The 17741-nt window shown below is 68.9% G+C and overlaps 1 protein-coding gene across 1 annotated transcript in view; it reads right to left on the minus strand.

Annotated features, from left to right (window-relative positions):
• Positions 1–17741, minus strand: part of LOC138100921 (receptor tyrosine-protein kinase erbB-3-like) — a 42885-nt gene that overhangs the window by 13854 nt on the left and 11290 nt on the right. The window contains 13 exon segments of the mRNA XM_068998747.1: positions 2193–2291; positions 2890–3009; positions 5324–5465; positions 6585–6638; positions 8825–8979; positions 10643–10733; positions 11632–11764; positions 13442–13641; positions 15461–15551; positions 15651–15724; positions 15795–15915; positions 15993–16106; positions 16187–16328. Of these exon segments, the coding sequence (XP_068854848.1) occupies positions 2193–2291; positions 2890–3009; positions 5324–5465; positions 6585–6638; positions 8825–8979; positions 10643–10733; positions 11632–11764; positions 13442–13641; positions 15461–15551; positions 15651–15724; positions 15795–15915; positions 15993–16106; positions 16187–16328 (1536 nt within the window).

Raw genomic sequence — 17741 nt, forward strand, 5'->3', positions numbered from 1 at the left:
ACCCCCAGAGTACCCCGACCCCAGGGGGACACAGGCAGCACTCCCGGAGCACCCCCGGAGCAACCCTGACTCCAGGGGGGACACGGGCAGCACCCCTGGAGCACTCCCAGAGCACCCCCGGTTCCGAGGGGTACACCCAGAGCACCCCTGGAGCACCCCCGGAGCACCCCCGGTTCCGAGGGGGGATACGCAGAGCACCCCTGGAGCACCACTGGAGCACCCCCAGAGCACCCCCGGTTCCAGGGGGGTACACCCAGAGCACCCCCAGAGTACCCCCGACCCCAGGGGGACACGGTCAGCACCCCTGGAGCACTCCCAGAGCACCCCCGGTTCCGAGGGGTACACCCAGAGCACCCCTGGAGCACCCCCAGAATACCCCTGGTTCCGAGGGCGGATACCCAGAGCACCCCTGGAGCACCCCCGGAGCACTCCCAGAGCACCCCCGGTTCCAGGGGGTTACACCCAGAGCACCCCCAGAGCACCCCCAGAGTACCCCCGACCCCAGGGGGACACGGTCAGCACCCCTGGAGCACCCCCAGAGCACCCCCGGTTCCAGGGGGGACACGGGCAGCACCCCCGGAGCACTCCCAGAGCACCCCCGGTTCCAGGGGGGTACACCCAGAGCACCCCCAGAGCACCCCCGGAGCACCCCCGGTTCCAGGGGGGATACCCAGAGCACCCCTGGAGCACCCCCGGAGCACCCCCAGAGCACCCCCAGAGCACCCCCAGTTCCAGGGGGGTACACCCAGAGCACCCCGAGAGCACCCCCAGAGTACCCCCGACCCCAGGGGGACACGGGCAGCACCCCTGGAGCACTCCCGGTTCCAGGAGGGGACACCCAGAGCACCCCCGGAGCACCCCCGGAGCACCCCCGGTTCCAGGAGGGGACACCCAGAGCACTCCCGGAGCACTCCCGGAGCACCCCCAGTTCCAAGGGGGGACACCCAGAGCACCCCCAGAGCATCCCTGACCCCAGGGGGACACGGGCAGCACTCCCGGACCACCCCCGGAGCACCCCCAGTTCCAAGGGGAGACGCCTGGAGCACCCCTGGAGCACCCCTGGTTCCAAGGGGGGACACCCAGAGCACCCCCAGAGCATCCCTGACCCCAGGGGGGACACCCAGAGCACCCCCAGAGCACCCCCGGTTCCAAAGGGGGATACCCGGAGCACCCCCGGAGCATCCCCAGTTCCAAGGGGGGACACCCAGAGCACCCCCAGAGCACCCCTGGAGCATCCCTGGAGCACTCCCAGTTCCAAGGGGGGACACCCAGAGCACCCCCAGAGCATCCCCAGTTCCAAGGGGGGACACCCGGAGCACCCCCGGAGCATCCCTGGAGCATCCCCAACCCCAGAGGGACACCTGGAGCACCCCCGGAGCACCCTCGGAGCACCCCCGGTTCCAGGAGGGGACACCCGGAGCACCCCCGGAGCACTCCCAGTTCCAAGGGGGGACACCCGGAGCACCCCTAGAGCACCCCTGGAGCACCCCCGGAGCACTCCCAGTTCCAAGGGGGGATACCCGGAGCACCCCCGGAGCATCCCCGACCCCAGAGGGACACCTGGAGCACCCCCAGAGCACCCCTGGAGCACCCCCGGAGCACCCCTGGTTCCAAGGGGGGACACCCCGAGCACCCCTGGAGCACCCCCGGAGCACCCCCAGTTCCAAGAGGGAACACCCAGAGCACCCCCGGAGCACTCCCAGTTCCAAGAGGGAACACCCAGAGCACCCCTGGAGCACCCCCAGTTCCAAGAGGGAACACCCAGAGCACCCCCGGAGCATCCCCGACCCCAGAGGGACACCTGGAGCACCCCCGGAGCCCCCCTGGAGCCCCCCAGGGCCCCCCCAACCCCCCCCGGAGCCCCCCTGGAGCCCCCCAGAGCCCCCCCAGCCCCCCCCGGAGCACCCCCGGAGCCCCCCCGGAGCCCCCCAGGGCCCCCCCAACCCCCCCCGGAGCACCCCTGGAGCCCCCCGGGCCCCCTCAGAGCCCCCCCGGAGCCCCCCAGAGCCCCCCCAACCCCCCCCGGAGCACCCCCGGAGCCCCCCTGGAGCCCCCCAGGGCCCCCCCAGCCCCCCCCGGAGCACCCCTGGAGCCCCCCCGGAGCCCCCCAGAGCCCCCCCAGGGCCCCCCCAGCCCCCCCCGGAGCACCCCCGGAGGCCCCCCGGAGCCCTCCCGTCCCCTGGGGCACTCACGTCGGTGACGGCGTGGAAGGATTGCTGCCCGCTCCAGTCCTGGATCACCTTGATGCTCACCGGGATCTTGATGGAATCCCCGTCCGGGATCCAGATACCCTGAGGGGGATTGGGATGGGATTGAAGGGATGGGATGGGATGGGATGGGATGGGATGGGATGGGATTGGGATGGGATGGGATGGATTGGGATGGGATTGATGGGATTTATGGGATGGGATGGGATAGATTTATGGGATTTATAGGATTGATGGGATGGGATGGATGGATTGGGATGGGATTGATGGGATTTATGGGATGGCATGGATTGGGATGGGATTGGGATGGATTGGGATGGGATGGGATTTATGGGATGGGATTTATGGGATTTATGGGATTTATGGGATTTATGGGATTTATAGGATGGGATGGGATGGGATGGGATGGGATGGGATGGGATGGGATGGGGTTTATAGGATGGGATGGGGATGGGATGGATTGGGATGGGATGGATTTATAGGATTTATAGGATTGATGGGATGGGATTTATGGGATGGGATGGATTGAGATGGGATTGGGATGGGATTGAGATGGGATTTATGGGATTTATGGGATTTATGGGATGGGATTGAGATGGGATTGGGATGGGATGTATGGGATTGATGGGATTTATGGGATGGCACCTCAGCCCCCCCGACCCCCTCCCCAAATCCCCCCCACCTTGTGCACGGTGCCGAAGACGCCGGAGCCCAGGACCTTGAGGCGCTTCAGCTCCGTCTCCTTGAAGATCCGGGCCAGGACCTTGTTGGCTTTTTCACTGGGATCCAGCGGCTCCAGGCTCTGCCGGGCGGGACACGGAGTGGGAACGGGAAGAACGGGAACGGGAACGGGAACGGGAACAGGAACGGGGAACGGGAACGGGAAACGGGAACGGGAACGGGAACGGGAAGGGGAAGGGGAACGGGAACGGGAACGGGAACGGGGAACAGGAACGGGAACGGGAACGGGAACAGGAATGGGGAACGGGAACGGGAACGGGAACAGGAACGGGAACGGGAATGGGGAACGGGAAACGGGAACGGGAACGGGAAACGGGAACGGGAACAGGAACGGGGAACGGGGAACGGGGAACGGGAACGGGAAACGGGAACGGGAACGGGGAACGGGAACGGGAACAGGAATGGGGAACGGGAACGGGAACGGGAAACGGGAACGGGAACGGGAATGGGAACGGGAACAGGAATGGGGAACGGGAACGGGAACGGGAAACGGGAACGGGAACAGGAACGGGGAACGGGAACAGGAAACGGGAACGGGAACAGGAACGGGAACAGGAAACGGGAACGGGAACGGGAACGGGAACAGGAATGGGGAACGGGAACGGGAACAGGAACGGGAACGGGGAACGGGAACGGGAACGGGAAACGGGAACGGGAACGGGAACGGGAACGGGAACAGGAATGGGGAACGGGAACGGGAACAGGGAACGGGAACGGGAACGGGAACGGGAACGGGAAACGGGAACGGGAACGGGAACAGGAACGGGAACGGGAAACGGAAACGGGAACGGGAACAGGAACGGGGAACGGGAACGGGAACAGGAAAGGGCAGGGAGCGGGATGGGGATGGGGAGGAAGCGAGACAGGGACGGGGATAGGGGATGGGACAGGGACAGGGATGGGCACAGGCAGGGAGCGGGACGGGGAGGGGGATAGGGACAGGGATGGGATGAGATGGGGACAGAAACGGGGACAGAGACAGGGATGGGATGGGATGGGATGGGATGGGATGGGATGGGATGGGATGGGATGGGATGGGATGGGATGGGGATGGGATGGGATGGGGTGGGATGGGGTGGGATGGGGACGGGGATGGGGACAGGAACGGAGCAGGATGGGGATGCGGACAGGGATGGGATGGGGACAGGAGCAGAATAAGGTGAGGGTAAGAACATGGATGGGGATGGAGCAGAGTGGGGATGGGGACAGGGATGGGATGGGATGGGATGGGATGGGATGGGATGGGATGGGATGGGATGGGATGGGATGGGATGGGATGGGATGGGGATGGGATGGGATGGGATGGGGATGGGGACAGGGATGGGATGGGGACAGGATGGGGACAGGAATGAGATGGGGACAGGAATGGGATGGGGACAGGGATGGGGATGGGGACAGGGATGGGATGGGGACAGGAATGGGATGGGGACGGGGATGGGATGGGGACGGGGATGGGGATGGGGATGGGGACAGGAATGGGATGGGGACAGGAATGGGATGGGGACAGGAATGGGATGGGGACAGGGATGGGATGGGATGGGATGGGATGGGATGGGATGGGATGGGATGGGATGGGATGGGATGGGATGGGATGGGATGGGGATGGGATGGGATGGGATGGGATGGGGATGGGGACAGGGATGGGATGGGGACAGGATGGGGACAGGAATGAGATGGGGACAGGAATGGGATGGGGACAGGGATGGGGATGGGGACAGGGATGGGATGGGGACAGGAATGGGATGGGGACGGGGATGGGATGGGGACGGGGATGGGGATGGGGATGGGGACAGGAATGGGATGGGGACAGGAATGGGATGGGGACAGGAATGGGATGGGGACAGGGATGGGATGGGATGGGATGGGATGGGATGGGATGGGATGGGATGGGATGGGATAGGGATGGGGACAGGGATGGGATGGGGACAGGATGGGGACAGGAATGAGATGGGGACAGGAATGGGATGGGGACAGGAATGGGATGGGGACAGGGATGGGATGGGAATGGGATGGGATGGGAATGGGATGGGATGGGGATGGGGACGGGATGGGGACAGGAATGGGAGGGGAATGGGACGGGGACAGGAATGAGATGGGGACAGGAATGGGATGGGAATGGGATGGGGACAGGGATGGGACGGGGACAGGAATGAGATGGGAATGTGACGGGGACAAGGACGGGGCCAGGAGCAGAGCAGGGTGAGGATGCAGAGCGAGGCCGGCCCGGCCGCAGAGATGGACACGGACGGGGACGGGGCTGGCGAGGGACGGCCACGGCTCCAGCCAGGCGGGACGCGGCACCGGGACGGGTCCCGCCCCTTCCCCGCCGTCCCGGGGCCGTTCCCGGGGGCTCTCCCGGTGCTGCCGGCGCTGACCTCGCCCCTCTCCAGGTAGCGCCGCATCGCCCGCTTCTTCTGGATCTTCTTCCCCCGCCAGTAGAGCAGCGCCAGCAGCACGAGCGAGCAGGAGAGGAAACCCCCGCCGACCACCATGACCGCCACCAGCGTCGGGGTCCGCCTGCGGGACCGGGACCGGGACCGGGGGACGGGGGACGGGGCGAGGTCAGCGCCCGGCAGGACCCGCCAGGTCCTGGCAGGACCCCACACCCTCCCCGCCGCCGCCCCGGTGCTGGGGATGTGTCCCAAGCCCGGGCTGGCGGGCACGACACGGCACGGGATGGCACGGGATGGCACGGGATGGCACGGGATGGCACGGGATGTCCCCGCAGCCCCCTCCGGGATGTCCCCGCAGCCTTTTGGGGTCCCCCCAGCCCCCCCCGGGATGTGCCCACAGCCCCCCCCGGGATATCCCCACAGCCCCCCCCCGGGATGTCCACGCAGCCTTCTGGGGTCCCCCAGCCCCCCCCGGGATGTCCCCGCAGCCTTTTGGGGTCCCCACAGAACCCCCCCCGCGGGGATATCCCCGCACCCCCCGGGATGTCCCCGCAGCCTTCTGGGGTCCCCACAGCTCCCCTGCCATGTCCCCGCACCCCCCGGGATGTCCCCCAGCCCCCCGGATGTCCCCACAGCGCCCCCCGGGATGTCCCCGCACCCCTCGGATGTCCCCGCAGCCTTTTAGGGTCCCCACAGCCCCCCCCCGCGATGTCCCCACAGCCCCCCCCGGGATGTCCCCTCAGCCCCCCGGGATGTCCCCGCAGCCTTTTAGGGTCCCCCACAGCCCCCCCGGGATATCCCCGCAGCCCCCGGGATGTCCCTGCACCCCCCGGATGTCCCTGCACCCCCCGGGATATCCCCACAGCCCCCCCCGGGATGTCCCCACAGCCTTTTGGGGTCCCCCCAGCCCCCCCCCGGGATGTCCCCGCAGCCTTTTGGGGTCCCCCCAGCCCCCCCAGGGATGTCCCCGCAGCCTTTTGGGGTCCCCACAGCCCCCCCCGGATGTCCCCGCAGCCCCCGGGATGTCCCCGCAGCCTTTTGGGGTCCCCCACAGCCCCCCCGGGATGTCCCCGCAGCCCCCGGGATGTCCCTGCACCCCCCGGATGTCCCTGCACCCCCCGGGACATCCCCACAGCCCCCCGGGATGTCCCCGCAGCCTTTTGGGGTCCCCCCAGCCCCCCCGGGATGTCCCCGCAGCCTTTTGGGGTCCCCCACCCCCCCGGGATGTCCCCGCCCCCCGTACCTGGACACGGGCAGGGGGTCCCCCAGGCAGTCCCGCAGCAGCGGCCCCACGCACCTGAGGGACGGACCTGGGGGTCAGCCGGTGTGGGACCCCCCCCCCCCCAGCGGGCACCTGGGACCCCCAACCTGCCCCCCATGGGGTCCTGGGTCCCCCAACCCTGCCCCAAATGAGTCTCGGGACCCCCGACCTCCTCCCCAGCAGGGTCTTGCCCCCCCACAGCCTTTCCCCCCTTTCCCCAATCTGCCCTTGGAACCCCCAACCTGCCCTTGGGACCCCCAACCTGCCCCCAATGAGTCTCGGGACCCCCAACCTGCCCCCCCATGGGGTCCTGGGTTCCCCAACCCTGCCCCAAATGAGGTCTCAGGACCCCCATCCTGCTCCCAACAAGGTCTAGAGACCCCCAACTGCCCCCCAGGGGATCCCCAGACCCCCAACCTGCCCTTCACTGGCATTCTGAGCCCCCCAACCTGCCCCAATGAGGTCTCCAGACCCCCAACCTACCCCCCATCAGGGTCCCGAGCCCCCCAGAGAGCCCCGGGCCCCCTCATCCTTCCCCCAGTGAGGTCTCAGGACCCCCACCCTGCCCCCCAACCAGCCCTGGGACCCCCACCCTGCTCCCAGTGATGTCCTGGGTCCCCCAGTGAGGTCTCAGGACCCCCAAATGATGCCCAGGGTCCCCCAGTGAGGTCTCAGGACCCCCAAATGATGCCCTGGGCCCCCCAGTGAGGTCTCAGGACCCCCACCCTGCCCCCCAAATGATGCCCTGGGACCCCCAGTGAGGTCTCAAGACCCCCAAATGATGCCCTGGGCCCCCCAGTGAGGTCTCAGGACCCCCACCCTGCTCCCAGTGATGTCCTGGGTCCCCCAGTGAGGTCTCAGGACCCCCAAATGATGCCCTGGGCCCCCCAGTGAGGTCTCAGGACCCCCACCCTGCCCCCAGTGATGTCCTGGGCCCCCCAGTGAGGTCTCAGGACCCCCAAATGATGCCCTGGGCCCCCCAGTGAGGTCTCAGGACCCCCACTCTGCCCCCCAAATGATGCCCTGGGTCCCCCAGTGAGGTCTCAGGACCCCCAAATGATGCCCTGGGCCCCCCAGTGAGGTCTCAGGACCCCCAAATGACACCCTGGGCCCCCCAGTGAGGTCTCAAGACCCCCACCCTGCCCCCCAAATGATGCCCTGGACCCCCCAGTGAGGTCTCAGGACCCCCAAATGATGCCCAGGGCCCCCCAGTGAGGTCTCAGGACCCCCAAATGATGCCCTGGGCCCCCCAGTGAGGTCTCAGGACCCCCACCCTGCCCCTCAGTGATGTCCTGGGCCCCCAGTGAGGTCTCAGGACCCCCACCCTGCCCCCCAAATGATGCCCTGGGTCCCCCAATGAGGTCTCAGGACCCCCACCCTGCCCCCCAAATGATGTCCTGGGCCCCCAGTGAGGTCTCAGGACCCCCAAATGATGCCCTGGGCCCCCCAGTGAGGTCTCAGGACCCCCACCCTGCCCCCCAAATGATGTCCTAGGACCCCCAGTGAGGTCTCAGGACCCCCACCCTGCCCCCCAAATGATGCCCTGGGCCCCCCAGTGAGGTCTCAAGACCCCCACCCTGCCCCCCAAATGATGCCCTGGCCCCCCAGTGAGGTCTCAGGACCCCCAAATGACACCCTGGGCCCCCCAGTGAGGTCTCAAGACCCCCACCCTGCCCCCCAAATGATGTCCTGGACCCCCCAGTGAGGTCTCAAGACCCCCAAATGATGCCCTGGGCCCCCAGTGAGGTCTCAGGACCCCCAAATGATGCCCTGGGCCCCCCAGTGAGGTCTCAGGACCCCCACCCTGCTCCCAGTGATGTCCTGGGTCCCCCAGTGAGGTCTCAGGACCCCCAAATGATGCCCTGGGCCCCCCAGTGAGGTCTCAGGACCCCCAAATGATGCCCTGGGCCCCCCAGTGAGGTCTCAAGACCCCCACCCTGCCCCCCAAATGATGCCCTGGACCCCCCAGTGAGGTCTCAGGACCCCCAAATGATGCCCAGGGCCCCCCAGTGAGGTCTCAGGACCCCCAAATGATGCCCTGGGTCCCCCAGTGAGGTCTCAGGACCCCCACCCTCCCCCTCAGTGATGTCCTGGGCCCCCAGTGAGGTCTCAGGACCCCCACCCTGCCCCCCAAACGATGCCCTGGCCCCCCAGTGAGGTCTCAGGACCCCCACCCTGCCCCCCAGTGATGCCCTGGGCCCCCCAGTGCCCCCCGGGCCCACCCCCGGGTGCAGTTCTCGTGGCAGGGCCGGCACTCGCGGCCGCTGTCGGGGAATTTGTAGATGGGGCCGCGCTCGCCCAGGACTCCGTCGGGACATCGCTCCACGCAGTGGGGCCCGTCGCGATAGTGGGCACAGCGCGTGCAGGTGTCGGCGCCCTGCGCGGGGGTGGGGACACGTGTGGGGACCCGCGGGGGGGACAGCGGCGACAAAGGGGGGGCTCGGAGCCGGGCTGGGGGTCCCCGTGGCTCGGAGGGACAAAGGGGGGCTCGGGGCGGGGTCTAGGGGTCCCCGTGGCTCGGAGGGACAAAGGGGGGCTCGGAGCGGGGTCTGGGGGTCCCCGTGGCTCGGAGGGACAAAGGGGGGCTCGGAGCCGGGCTGGGGCTCCCCGAGCCTTGGAGGGACTAAAGGGGGGCTCGGGGCAGGGCTGGGGGTCCCCGTGGCTCGGAGGGACTAAAGGGGGGCTCGGAGCGGGGTCTGGGGGTTCCCAAGCCTTGGAGGGACAAAGGGGGGCTCGGAGCGGGGCTGGGGGTGCCCGAGCCTTGGAGGGACAAAGGGGGGCTCGGAGCAGGGCTGGGGGTCCCCGTGGCTCGGAGGGACAAAGGGGGGCTCGGGGCGGGTCTGAGGGTGCCCGAGCCTTGGAGGGACTAAAGGGGGGCTCGGGGCGGGGTCTGGGGGTCCCCGTGGCTCGGAGGGACTAAAGGGGGGCTCGGGGCGGGGTCTGGGGGTCACCGAGCCTTGGAGGGACTAAAGGGGGGCTTGGAGTGGTGCTGGGGGTGCCCGAGCCTTGGAGGGACTAAAGGGGGGCTCGGGGCGGGGTCTGGGGGTCACCAAGCCTTGGAGGGACAAAGGGGGGCTCGGGGCAGGGTCTGGGGGTCCCCGTGGCTCGGAGGGACTAAAGGGGGGCTCGGGGCGGGGTCTGGGGGTCCCCGTGGCTCGGAGGGACAAAGGGGGGCTCGGGGCAGGGCTGGGGGTCCCCGTGGCTCGGAGGGACAAGGGGGGCTCGGGGCAGGGTCTGGGGGTCCCCGAGCCTTGGAGGGACTAAAGGGGGGCTCGGAGCGGGGCTGGGGGTCCCCGAGCCTTGGAGGGACAAAGGGGGGCTCGGGGCAGGGTCTGGGGGTCCCCGAGCCTTGGAGGGACTAAAGGGGGGCTCGGAGCGGGGTCTGGGGGTCCCCGTGGCTCGGAGGGACTAAAGGGGGGCTCGGGGCGGGGTCTGGGGGTCCCCGAGGCTCGGAGGGACAAAGGGGGGGGCTGGGAGCGGGGCTGGGGCTCCCCGAGCCTTGGAGGGACAAAGGGGGGCTCGGGGCAGGGTCTGGGGGTCCCCGTGGCTCGGAGGGACAAAGGGGGGCTCGGAGCGGGGTCTGGGGGTCCCCGTGGCTCGGAGGGACAAAGGGGGGCTCGGAGCGGGGTCTGGGGGTCCCCGAGCCTTGGAGGGACTAAAGGGGGGCTCGGGGCGGGGTCTGGGGGTCCCCGTGGCTCGGAGGGACTAAAGGGGGGCTCGGGGCGGGGTCTGGGGGTCACCGAGCCTTGGAGGGACTAAAGGGGGGCTTGGAGTGGTGCTGGGGGTGCCCGAGCCTTGGAGGGACTAAAGGGGGGCTCGGGGCGGGGTCTGGGGGTCACCAAGCCTTGGAGGGACAAAGGGGGGCTCGGGGCAGGGTCTGGGGGTCCCCGTGGCTCGGAGGGACAAAGGGGGGGGCTCGGGGCGGGGTCTGGGAGTCCCCGAGACTTGGAGGGACAAAGGGGGGCTCAGAGCGGGGCTGGGGGTCCCCGTGGCTCGGAAGGACAAAGGGGGGCTCGGAGTGGGTCTGGGGGTCCCCGTACCGAGCCGTTGCAGGTGGGCCCGCCCTCGATGCGCTCGCACTCGGGGTGGCACTCGGAGCATTCGCCGTCCTGCGAGAACTCCCGCGTGTCCCTGGGGACCCCGGGCAGCGTCACCGCGCCCGCCCGGCGGCGACAGTGCCACCGCACGGGTGTCCGTCCCACCCCGGGGCCATCAGCAGTGTCCGTCCCACCCTGGGGTCCTCTCCTTCAGTGTCCGTCCCACCCCGGGGTCATCAGCAGCGTCCGTCCCACCCTGGGGTCATCAGCAGTGTCCGTCCCACCCTGGGGTCCCCTCTTTCTGTGTCCATCCCACCCGGGGGTCCCCTCCTTCAGCGTCCATCCCATCCTGACGTCATCAGCAGTGTCCATCCCACCCTGGGGTCATCAGCAGTGTCCATCCCACCTTGGAGTCCCCTCCTTCAGTGTCCGTCCCACCCTGGGGTCCCCTCCTTCAGCGTCCATCCCACCCTGGGGTCATCAGCAGTGTCCATCCCACCCTGGGGTCCCCTCCTTCAGTGTCCATCTCCACGTCCCCGTGCCCCCTGTGTCCCCCCGTGTCCCCCCTTGACCCCCCGTGCCCGCTGCTCCCCTGTTCCCCCCGTGCCCCCCGTGCCCCGCGTGTCCTCCTTGTCCCCTTTATCCCCCCTTTATCCCCCCGTGCCCCCCGTGCCCCGCGTGTCCCCCTTGTCCCCTTTATCCCCCCGTGCCCCCCGTGTCTCCCTCTCCCTGCGTGTCCCCCTTGTCCCCTTTATCCCCCCGTGCCCCGCGTGTCCCCCTTGTCCCCCTTTATCCCCCCTTTATCCCCCCGTGCCCCCCGTGCCCCACGTGTCCCCCTTGTCCCCTTTATCCCCCCTCTCCCCGCGTGTCCCCCTTGTCCCCCTTTATCCCCCCTTTATCCCCCCGTGCCCCCTCTCCCCGCGTGTCCCCCTTGTCCCCCTTTATCCCCCCGTGCCCCCCGTGCCCCCCCGTGCCCCCCGTGCCCCGCTCACCCCTCGCTGAAGCGGCAGGTGGACACGCAGACCCCCCTCCGGCTGTAGTAGCGGCAGGACAGGCACTGCCCGGGCCCGGGCCCCCAGCACCCCTCGGCCGAGCACAGCGGGTCACACACCTTCCCCTCTTGCTCTGCGGGGACATCGGGGGGCTCAGAGCGGGGCTGGGGGTCCCCGAGGGGACAGAGAGAGGCTCAGAGAGGGGCTGGGGGTCCCCGGGGGGACAGAGAGAGGCTCAGAGAGGGGCTGGGGGTCCCTGGGGGGACAGAGGGGGGCTCAGAGAGGGGCTGGGGGTCCCCGGGGGGACAGAGAGAGGCTCAGAGAGGGGCTGGGGGTCCCCGGGGGGACAGAGGGGGGCTCAGAGTGGGGCTGGGGGTCCCTGGGGGGACAGAGAGAGGCTCAGAGAGGGGCTGGGGGTCCCCGGGGGGACAGAGAGAGGCTCAGAGAGGGGCTGGGGGTCCCTGGGGGGACAGAGGGGGGCTCAGAGAGGGGCTGGGGGTCCCCGGGGGGACAGAGAGAGGCTCAGAGAGGGGCTGGGGGTCCCCGGGGGGACAGAGGGGGGCTCAGAGTGGGGCTGGGGGTCCCTGGGGGGACATCGGGGGGCTCAGAGCGGGGCTGGGGGTCCCCGGGGGGACAGAGAGGGGCTCAGAGCGGGGCTGGGGGTCCCCAGGGGGAACATCGGGGGGCTCAGAGTGGGGCTGGGGGTCCCTGGGGGAACATCAGTGGGCTCAGAGTGGGGCTGGGGGTCCCCGGGGGGACAGAGAGGGGCTCAGAGAGGGGCTGGGGGTCCCCGGGGGAACATCGGGGGGCTCAGAGTGGGGCTGGGGGTCCCCAAGCCTCGGGGGGACATCGGGGGTTCAGAGAGAGGCTGGGGGTCCCCGGGGAGACATCGGGGGGCTCAGAGCAGGGCTGGGGGTCCCTGGGGGGACATCGGGGGGCTCAGAGCGGGGCTGGGGGTCTCCAAGCCTCGGGGGGACAGAGGGGGGTTCAGAGTGGGGCTGGGGGTCCTCGGGGGGACATCGGGGGGCTCAGAGCGGGGCTGGGGGTCCCCGAGCCTCGGGGGGACAAAGGGGCTCGGTCACCCCCCCATGGGCTCAGAGGGGGGTCTGGGGGTCCCCGGGTCTTGGAGGGATGGGGGGGGGGGCTCAGTACGAGGTCCAGGGGTCCCCACGCCCCCTCCCCTGTGAGAAGGACGGGGGGAGGGTCTCAGCACGGGGTCTGGGGGTGCCCAAGAGGTGCCGGGGGGGTCTCACGCCCCCTCCTTGGTGGGACGGATTGGGGGGGGTCTCAGTGCGGGATCTGGGGGTCCCCCGTGTCCCCTTCCCTATGGGATGGACAGGGGGTCTCTCGCGGGGTCTGGGGGTGCCCAAGAGGTGCCGGAGGGGTCCCCCCACCCCCTCCTTGGTGGGACGGATAGGGGGGGGGTCTCAGTGCGGGGTCTGGGGGTCCCCCGTGTCCCCTTCCCTATGGGAAGGGGACCCCGGGGGGACCGGGAGGGGCCCCACGGGTTCAGTGGGGGGGGTTCTGGGGGTCTCAATGTCCCCTTCCCTATGGGACAGACGGGGGGTCTCTCACGGGGTCCGGACGTGCCTGGGGGTCCCGGGGGGGGGTCTCACGCCCCCTCCCTGGAGGGATAGAAGGGGAGGGGGGCGCTCTCAGTGCGGGGTCCGGGGATCCCCCGTGTCCCCTTCCCTATGGGACGGACCGGGGAACTCTCAGGGCTTTCTGGGGATGCCCAGGAGATCCCTGGGGGGGGGGGGGGGGGTAACGGGGGGGGTCCCACGCCCCCTCCCCAGCCCGGCCCACGCACGGCACTTGCTGCGGGGTCGGTTGTTGCGGATGTCGAGGTCGGCGCGGCTGCGGCTGAGCGCGGCCCAGTGCACGGTGTGCAGGAAGCAGAGCCGCCGGTTCTCCGTGATGTACACGCGGCCCGCGCTCACCTCCCGCAGCGAGCGCAGCCCCAGAGACGTCACGTTCTCGTTCTTCATGATCAGCAGGGAGAAGCCGCGGCTGCGGGGAGCGGCGGTCAGCGCGGGGGGGTCGGGAGGGAGTGAGGGGAGCTGGGGGTGCTCCGGGAGTGAGGGGGTGCGCAGGGAGTGAGGGGATGGTCCGGGAATGAGGGGGTGCGCCGGGAGTGAGGGGGTGCGCCGGGAGTGAGGGGGTGCTCCGGGAGCTGCTCCGGGAGTGAGGGGATGCTCCGGGAGTTGGGGGTGCTCCGGGAGCTGCTCCAGGAGCTGGGGGAGCTCGGGGAGCTGGGGATGGTCCCGGGAGTGACGGGGTGCTCCGGGAGCTGCTCCGGGAGTGAGGGGATGGTCCGGGAGTGAGGGGGTGCGCCGGGAGTGAGGGGGTGCGCCGGGAGTGAGGGGATGGTCCGGGAGTGAGGGGGTGCGCCGGGAGTGAGGGGGTGCGCCGGGAGTGAGGGGATGGTCCGGGAATGAGGGGATGGTCCGGGAGTGAGGGGGTGCGCCGGGAGTGAGGGGATGGTCCGGGAGTGAGGGGGTGCGCCGGGAGTGAGGGGATGGTCCGGGAATGAGGGGGTGCGCCGGGAGTGAGGGGGTGCGCCGGGAGTGAGGGGATGGTCCGGGAGCTGCTCCGGGAGTGAGGGGATGGTCCGGGAGCTGGGGGTGCTCCGGGAGTGAGGGGATGGTCTGGGAGTGAAGGGATGCTCCGGGAGTGAGGGGGTGCACCGGGAGTGAGGGGATGGTCCGGGAGTGAGGGGGTGCACCGGGAGTGAGGGGATGGTCCGGGAGTGAGGGGATGCTCCGGGAGTTGGGGGTGCTCCGGGAGCTGCTCCGGGAGTGAGGGGATGGTCCGGGAGCTGGGGGAGCTCGGGGAGCTGGGGATGCTCCCGGGAGTGGGGAGGTGCGCCGGGAGTGAAAGGATGGTCCGGGAGTGAGGGGATGCTCCGGGAGTGAGGGGGTGGTCCGGGAGTGAGGGGATGCGCCGGGAGTGAGGGGATGCGCCGGGAGTGAGGGGATGGTCCGGGAGTTGGGGGTGCTCCGGGAGTGAGGGGGATGCTCCGGGAGTGAGGGGATGCTCCGGGAGCTGCTCCGGGAGCCGGGAAATCCTCCGGGAGTGAGGGGATGCTCCGGAAGTCGGGAGCCGCTCCTGGAGCCGGGGAATGCTCCGGGAGTGAGGGGATGCTCCGGAAGTCGGGAGCCGCTCCTGGAGCCGGGGAATGCTCCCGGATCCGGGAGCGGCTTCGGGCATGAGGGGATGCTCAGGGAGTGAGGGAATGCTCCGGGCATGAGGGGATGCTCCGGGAGCCGGGGAATGCTCCGGGAGTGAGGGAATGTTCTGGGACCCGGGGAATGCTCTGGGAGTGAGGGGATGCTCCGGGACTGAGGGGATGCTCCGGGAGCCGGGGAATGCTCCGAGATCCGGGGAATGCTCCGGGACTGAGGGGATGCTCCGGGAGCCGGGGAATGCTCCGGGAGTGAGGAGATGCACCGGGAGTGGGGAGCCGCTCCGGGATCCGGGGAGTGCTCCGGGCATGAGGGGATGTTCCAGGAGTGGCGGAAGGGAAGCTCCGGTAACAGGAGAATGTTCCGGGACCCGGGGAATGCTCCGGGATCCGGGGAATGCTCCAGGACTGAGGGAGGCTCCGGGAGCGGGAGGAGGGAGGGAGGGAGGGAGGGAGGGAAGGTCCCGAGGGAACACAGGGACAAGGACATGGGGATGGGGGGTGCCGGGGATGCAGGGATGAGGGGATGCGGGGATTAGGGAAAACGGGGAATTCGGGGATTGGGGATGACGGGGGATTCAGGGATTAGGGAAAACAGGGAATTCGGGGATCGGCGGAGCAGGACACGCGGCGGAGGCTCCTCACTTGTACAGGCTCCGGCCCCCGATGGTCTCGAGGTTGGAGAAGACGCTGAAGTTGTGCATGTGCTTGGGCCAGGACTGGATGTTCAGGTACCCTGCGGGGACACGGGGGGCTCAGGGCGGCTCCGGGGGTCCCGGGGGTCCCGGGGGGGGGCTCCAGGGGGGGTCCCAGCACCCCCAGCCCCGCTCCTCACCCGTGATCTCCCGCACCGTCCGGAACACGTTCAGCTTCTCCGGGTCCAGCGCTGAGATGTTGCGCCAGGGATCCCTGCGGGGCCGCAGCCATCAGTAGGGCTGGGGGGCTGCACCCCCGAGCCCCCCCAAATCCCGCCCCTCACCCCTCCAGGCCCGTGATGAGGAAGTCGAGGTTGCCCAGGATCTTGGTGCAGTTGATGAAGGTGTCGATGTTGCTCGAGTCCACGGTCTGGTATTTGCTGCCGGCGCCGGTGCCCTCGCAGGCTGTGGGGGTGCGGGACGGGGGTCAGGGGGGGGGTCCCGCCATCCCCGGCCCCCCTCGGGGACCCCCAGCCCCGTACCCTTGGGGCACAGCCCCGCGCAGGGCTCGCAGATCTTCAGCCCGTTCTTCTCCACTTCCATCTTGTCGTTGGGGCAGGCGCGCACGCACGAGCTCTGGTCCACCACGAAGTTGTCTGGGGGAGAGGCTCGGGGTCACCGAGCGGCCGTCCCCAGAGCGCCCCGGAGCCCCCCCAAATCCCAAACGCCGACTCACGGGGGCATTCCCGCACGCAGACCCCCCCGTACTGGTACTTGGTGTCGGGGTTGGGCTCCAGCTGGAACGTCAGCTTGTTGTAGATGAGGGGCTGCGGACACAGCGGGACACAGGCGCCGCTGTCGTTGAAGTGCCGGCAGGCCTGGGAGGGACAGACGGACACGGGATGGACATGGGATGGACAGGAGATGGACAGGAGATGGACACACGGATGGACACAGGGATGGACAGGAGATGGACGGGGGGGGACATGGGGTGGACACAGGGATGGACACAGGGATGGACACAGCGGGACACAGGCGCCGCTGTCGTTGAAGTGCCGGCAGGCCTGGGAGGGACAGATGGACATGGGATGGACATGGGGATGGACGGGGGGGGACAGGAGATGGACAGGGATGGACATGGGATGGACACAGGGATGGACAGGAGATGGACAGGGATGGACACAGGATGGACACAGGGATGGACACACGGATGGACACAGGGATGGACACAGCGGGACACAGGCGCCGCTGTCGTTGAAGTGCCGGCAGGCCTGGGAGGGACAGATGGACACGGGATGGACACAGGGATGGACACAGGGATGGACAGGAGATGGACAGGGATGGACACAGGATGGACACAGGGATGGACACAGCGGGACACAGGCGCCGCTGTCGTTGAAGTGCCGGCAGGCCTGGGAGGGACAGATGGACACGGGATGGACATGGGATGGACAGGAGATGGACAGGAGATGGACACGGGATGGACATGGGATGGACACAGGGATGGACAGGAGATGGACAGGGATGGACACAGGATGGACACAGGGATGGACACAGGGATGGACACAGCGGGACACAGGCGTTGCTGTCGTTGAAGTGCCAGCAGGCCTGGGAGGGACAGATGGACACGGGATGGACATGGGATGGATGGGGGGGGGACATGGGATGGACACACGGATGGACACAGGGATGGACACAGCGGGACACAGGCGTTGCTGTCGTTGAAGTGCCGGCAGGCCTGGGAGGGACAGACGGACACGGGATGGACATGGGATGGACAGGAGATGGACAGGAGATGGACATGGGATGGACACAGGATGGACACAGGGATGGACACAGGGATGGACACAGCGGGACACAGGCGCCGCTGTCGTTGAAGTGCCGGCAGGCCTGGGAGGGACAGATGGACACGGGATGGACATGGGATGGACAAGGGATGGATATGGGATGGACAGGGATGGACATGGGATGGACACAGGATGGACACAGGATGGACAGGAGATGGACAGGGATGGACATGGGATGGGACATGGGGTGGGCATGGGATGGATATGAGGATGGTTAGGGGGGACACAGGGACAGCCAGCTGGACACAGGGATGGACAGACAGTCACAGGGGTGGACAGATGGACACGGGATGGACAGACGGACACAGGGGACGGACAGACGGACACAGGGGACGGACAGACATGGGGATGGACAGACGGACACAGGGACGGACAGACAGACACAGGGGATGGACAGACTGACACAGGGGATGGACAGACGGACACGGGGGGTGGACAGACAGA

This window comes from Aphelocoma coerulescens, unplaced genomic scaffold, assembly GCF_041296385.1.
Source record: "Aphelocoma coerulescens isolate FSJ_1873_10779 unplaced genomic scaffold, UR_Acoe_1.0 HiC_scaffold_168, whole genome shotgun sequence".
NCBI classification, from domain to species: Eukaryota; Metazoa; Chordata; class Aves; order Passeriformes; family Corvidae; genus Aphelocoma; species Aphelocoma coerulescens.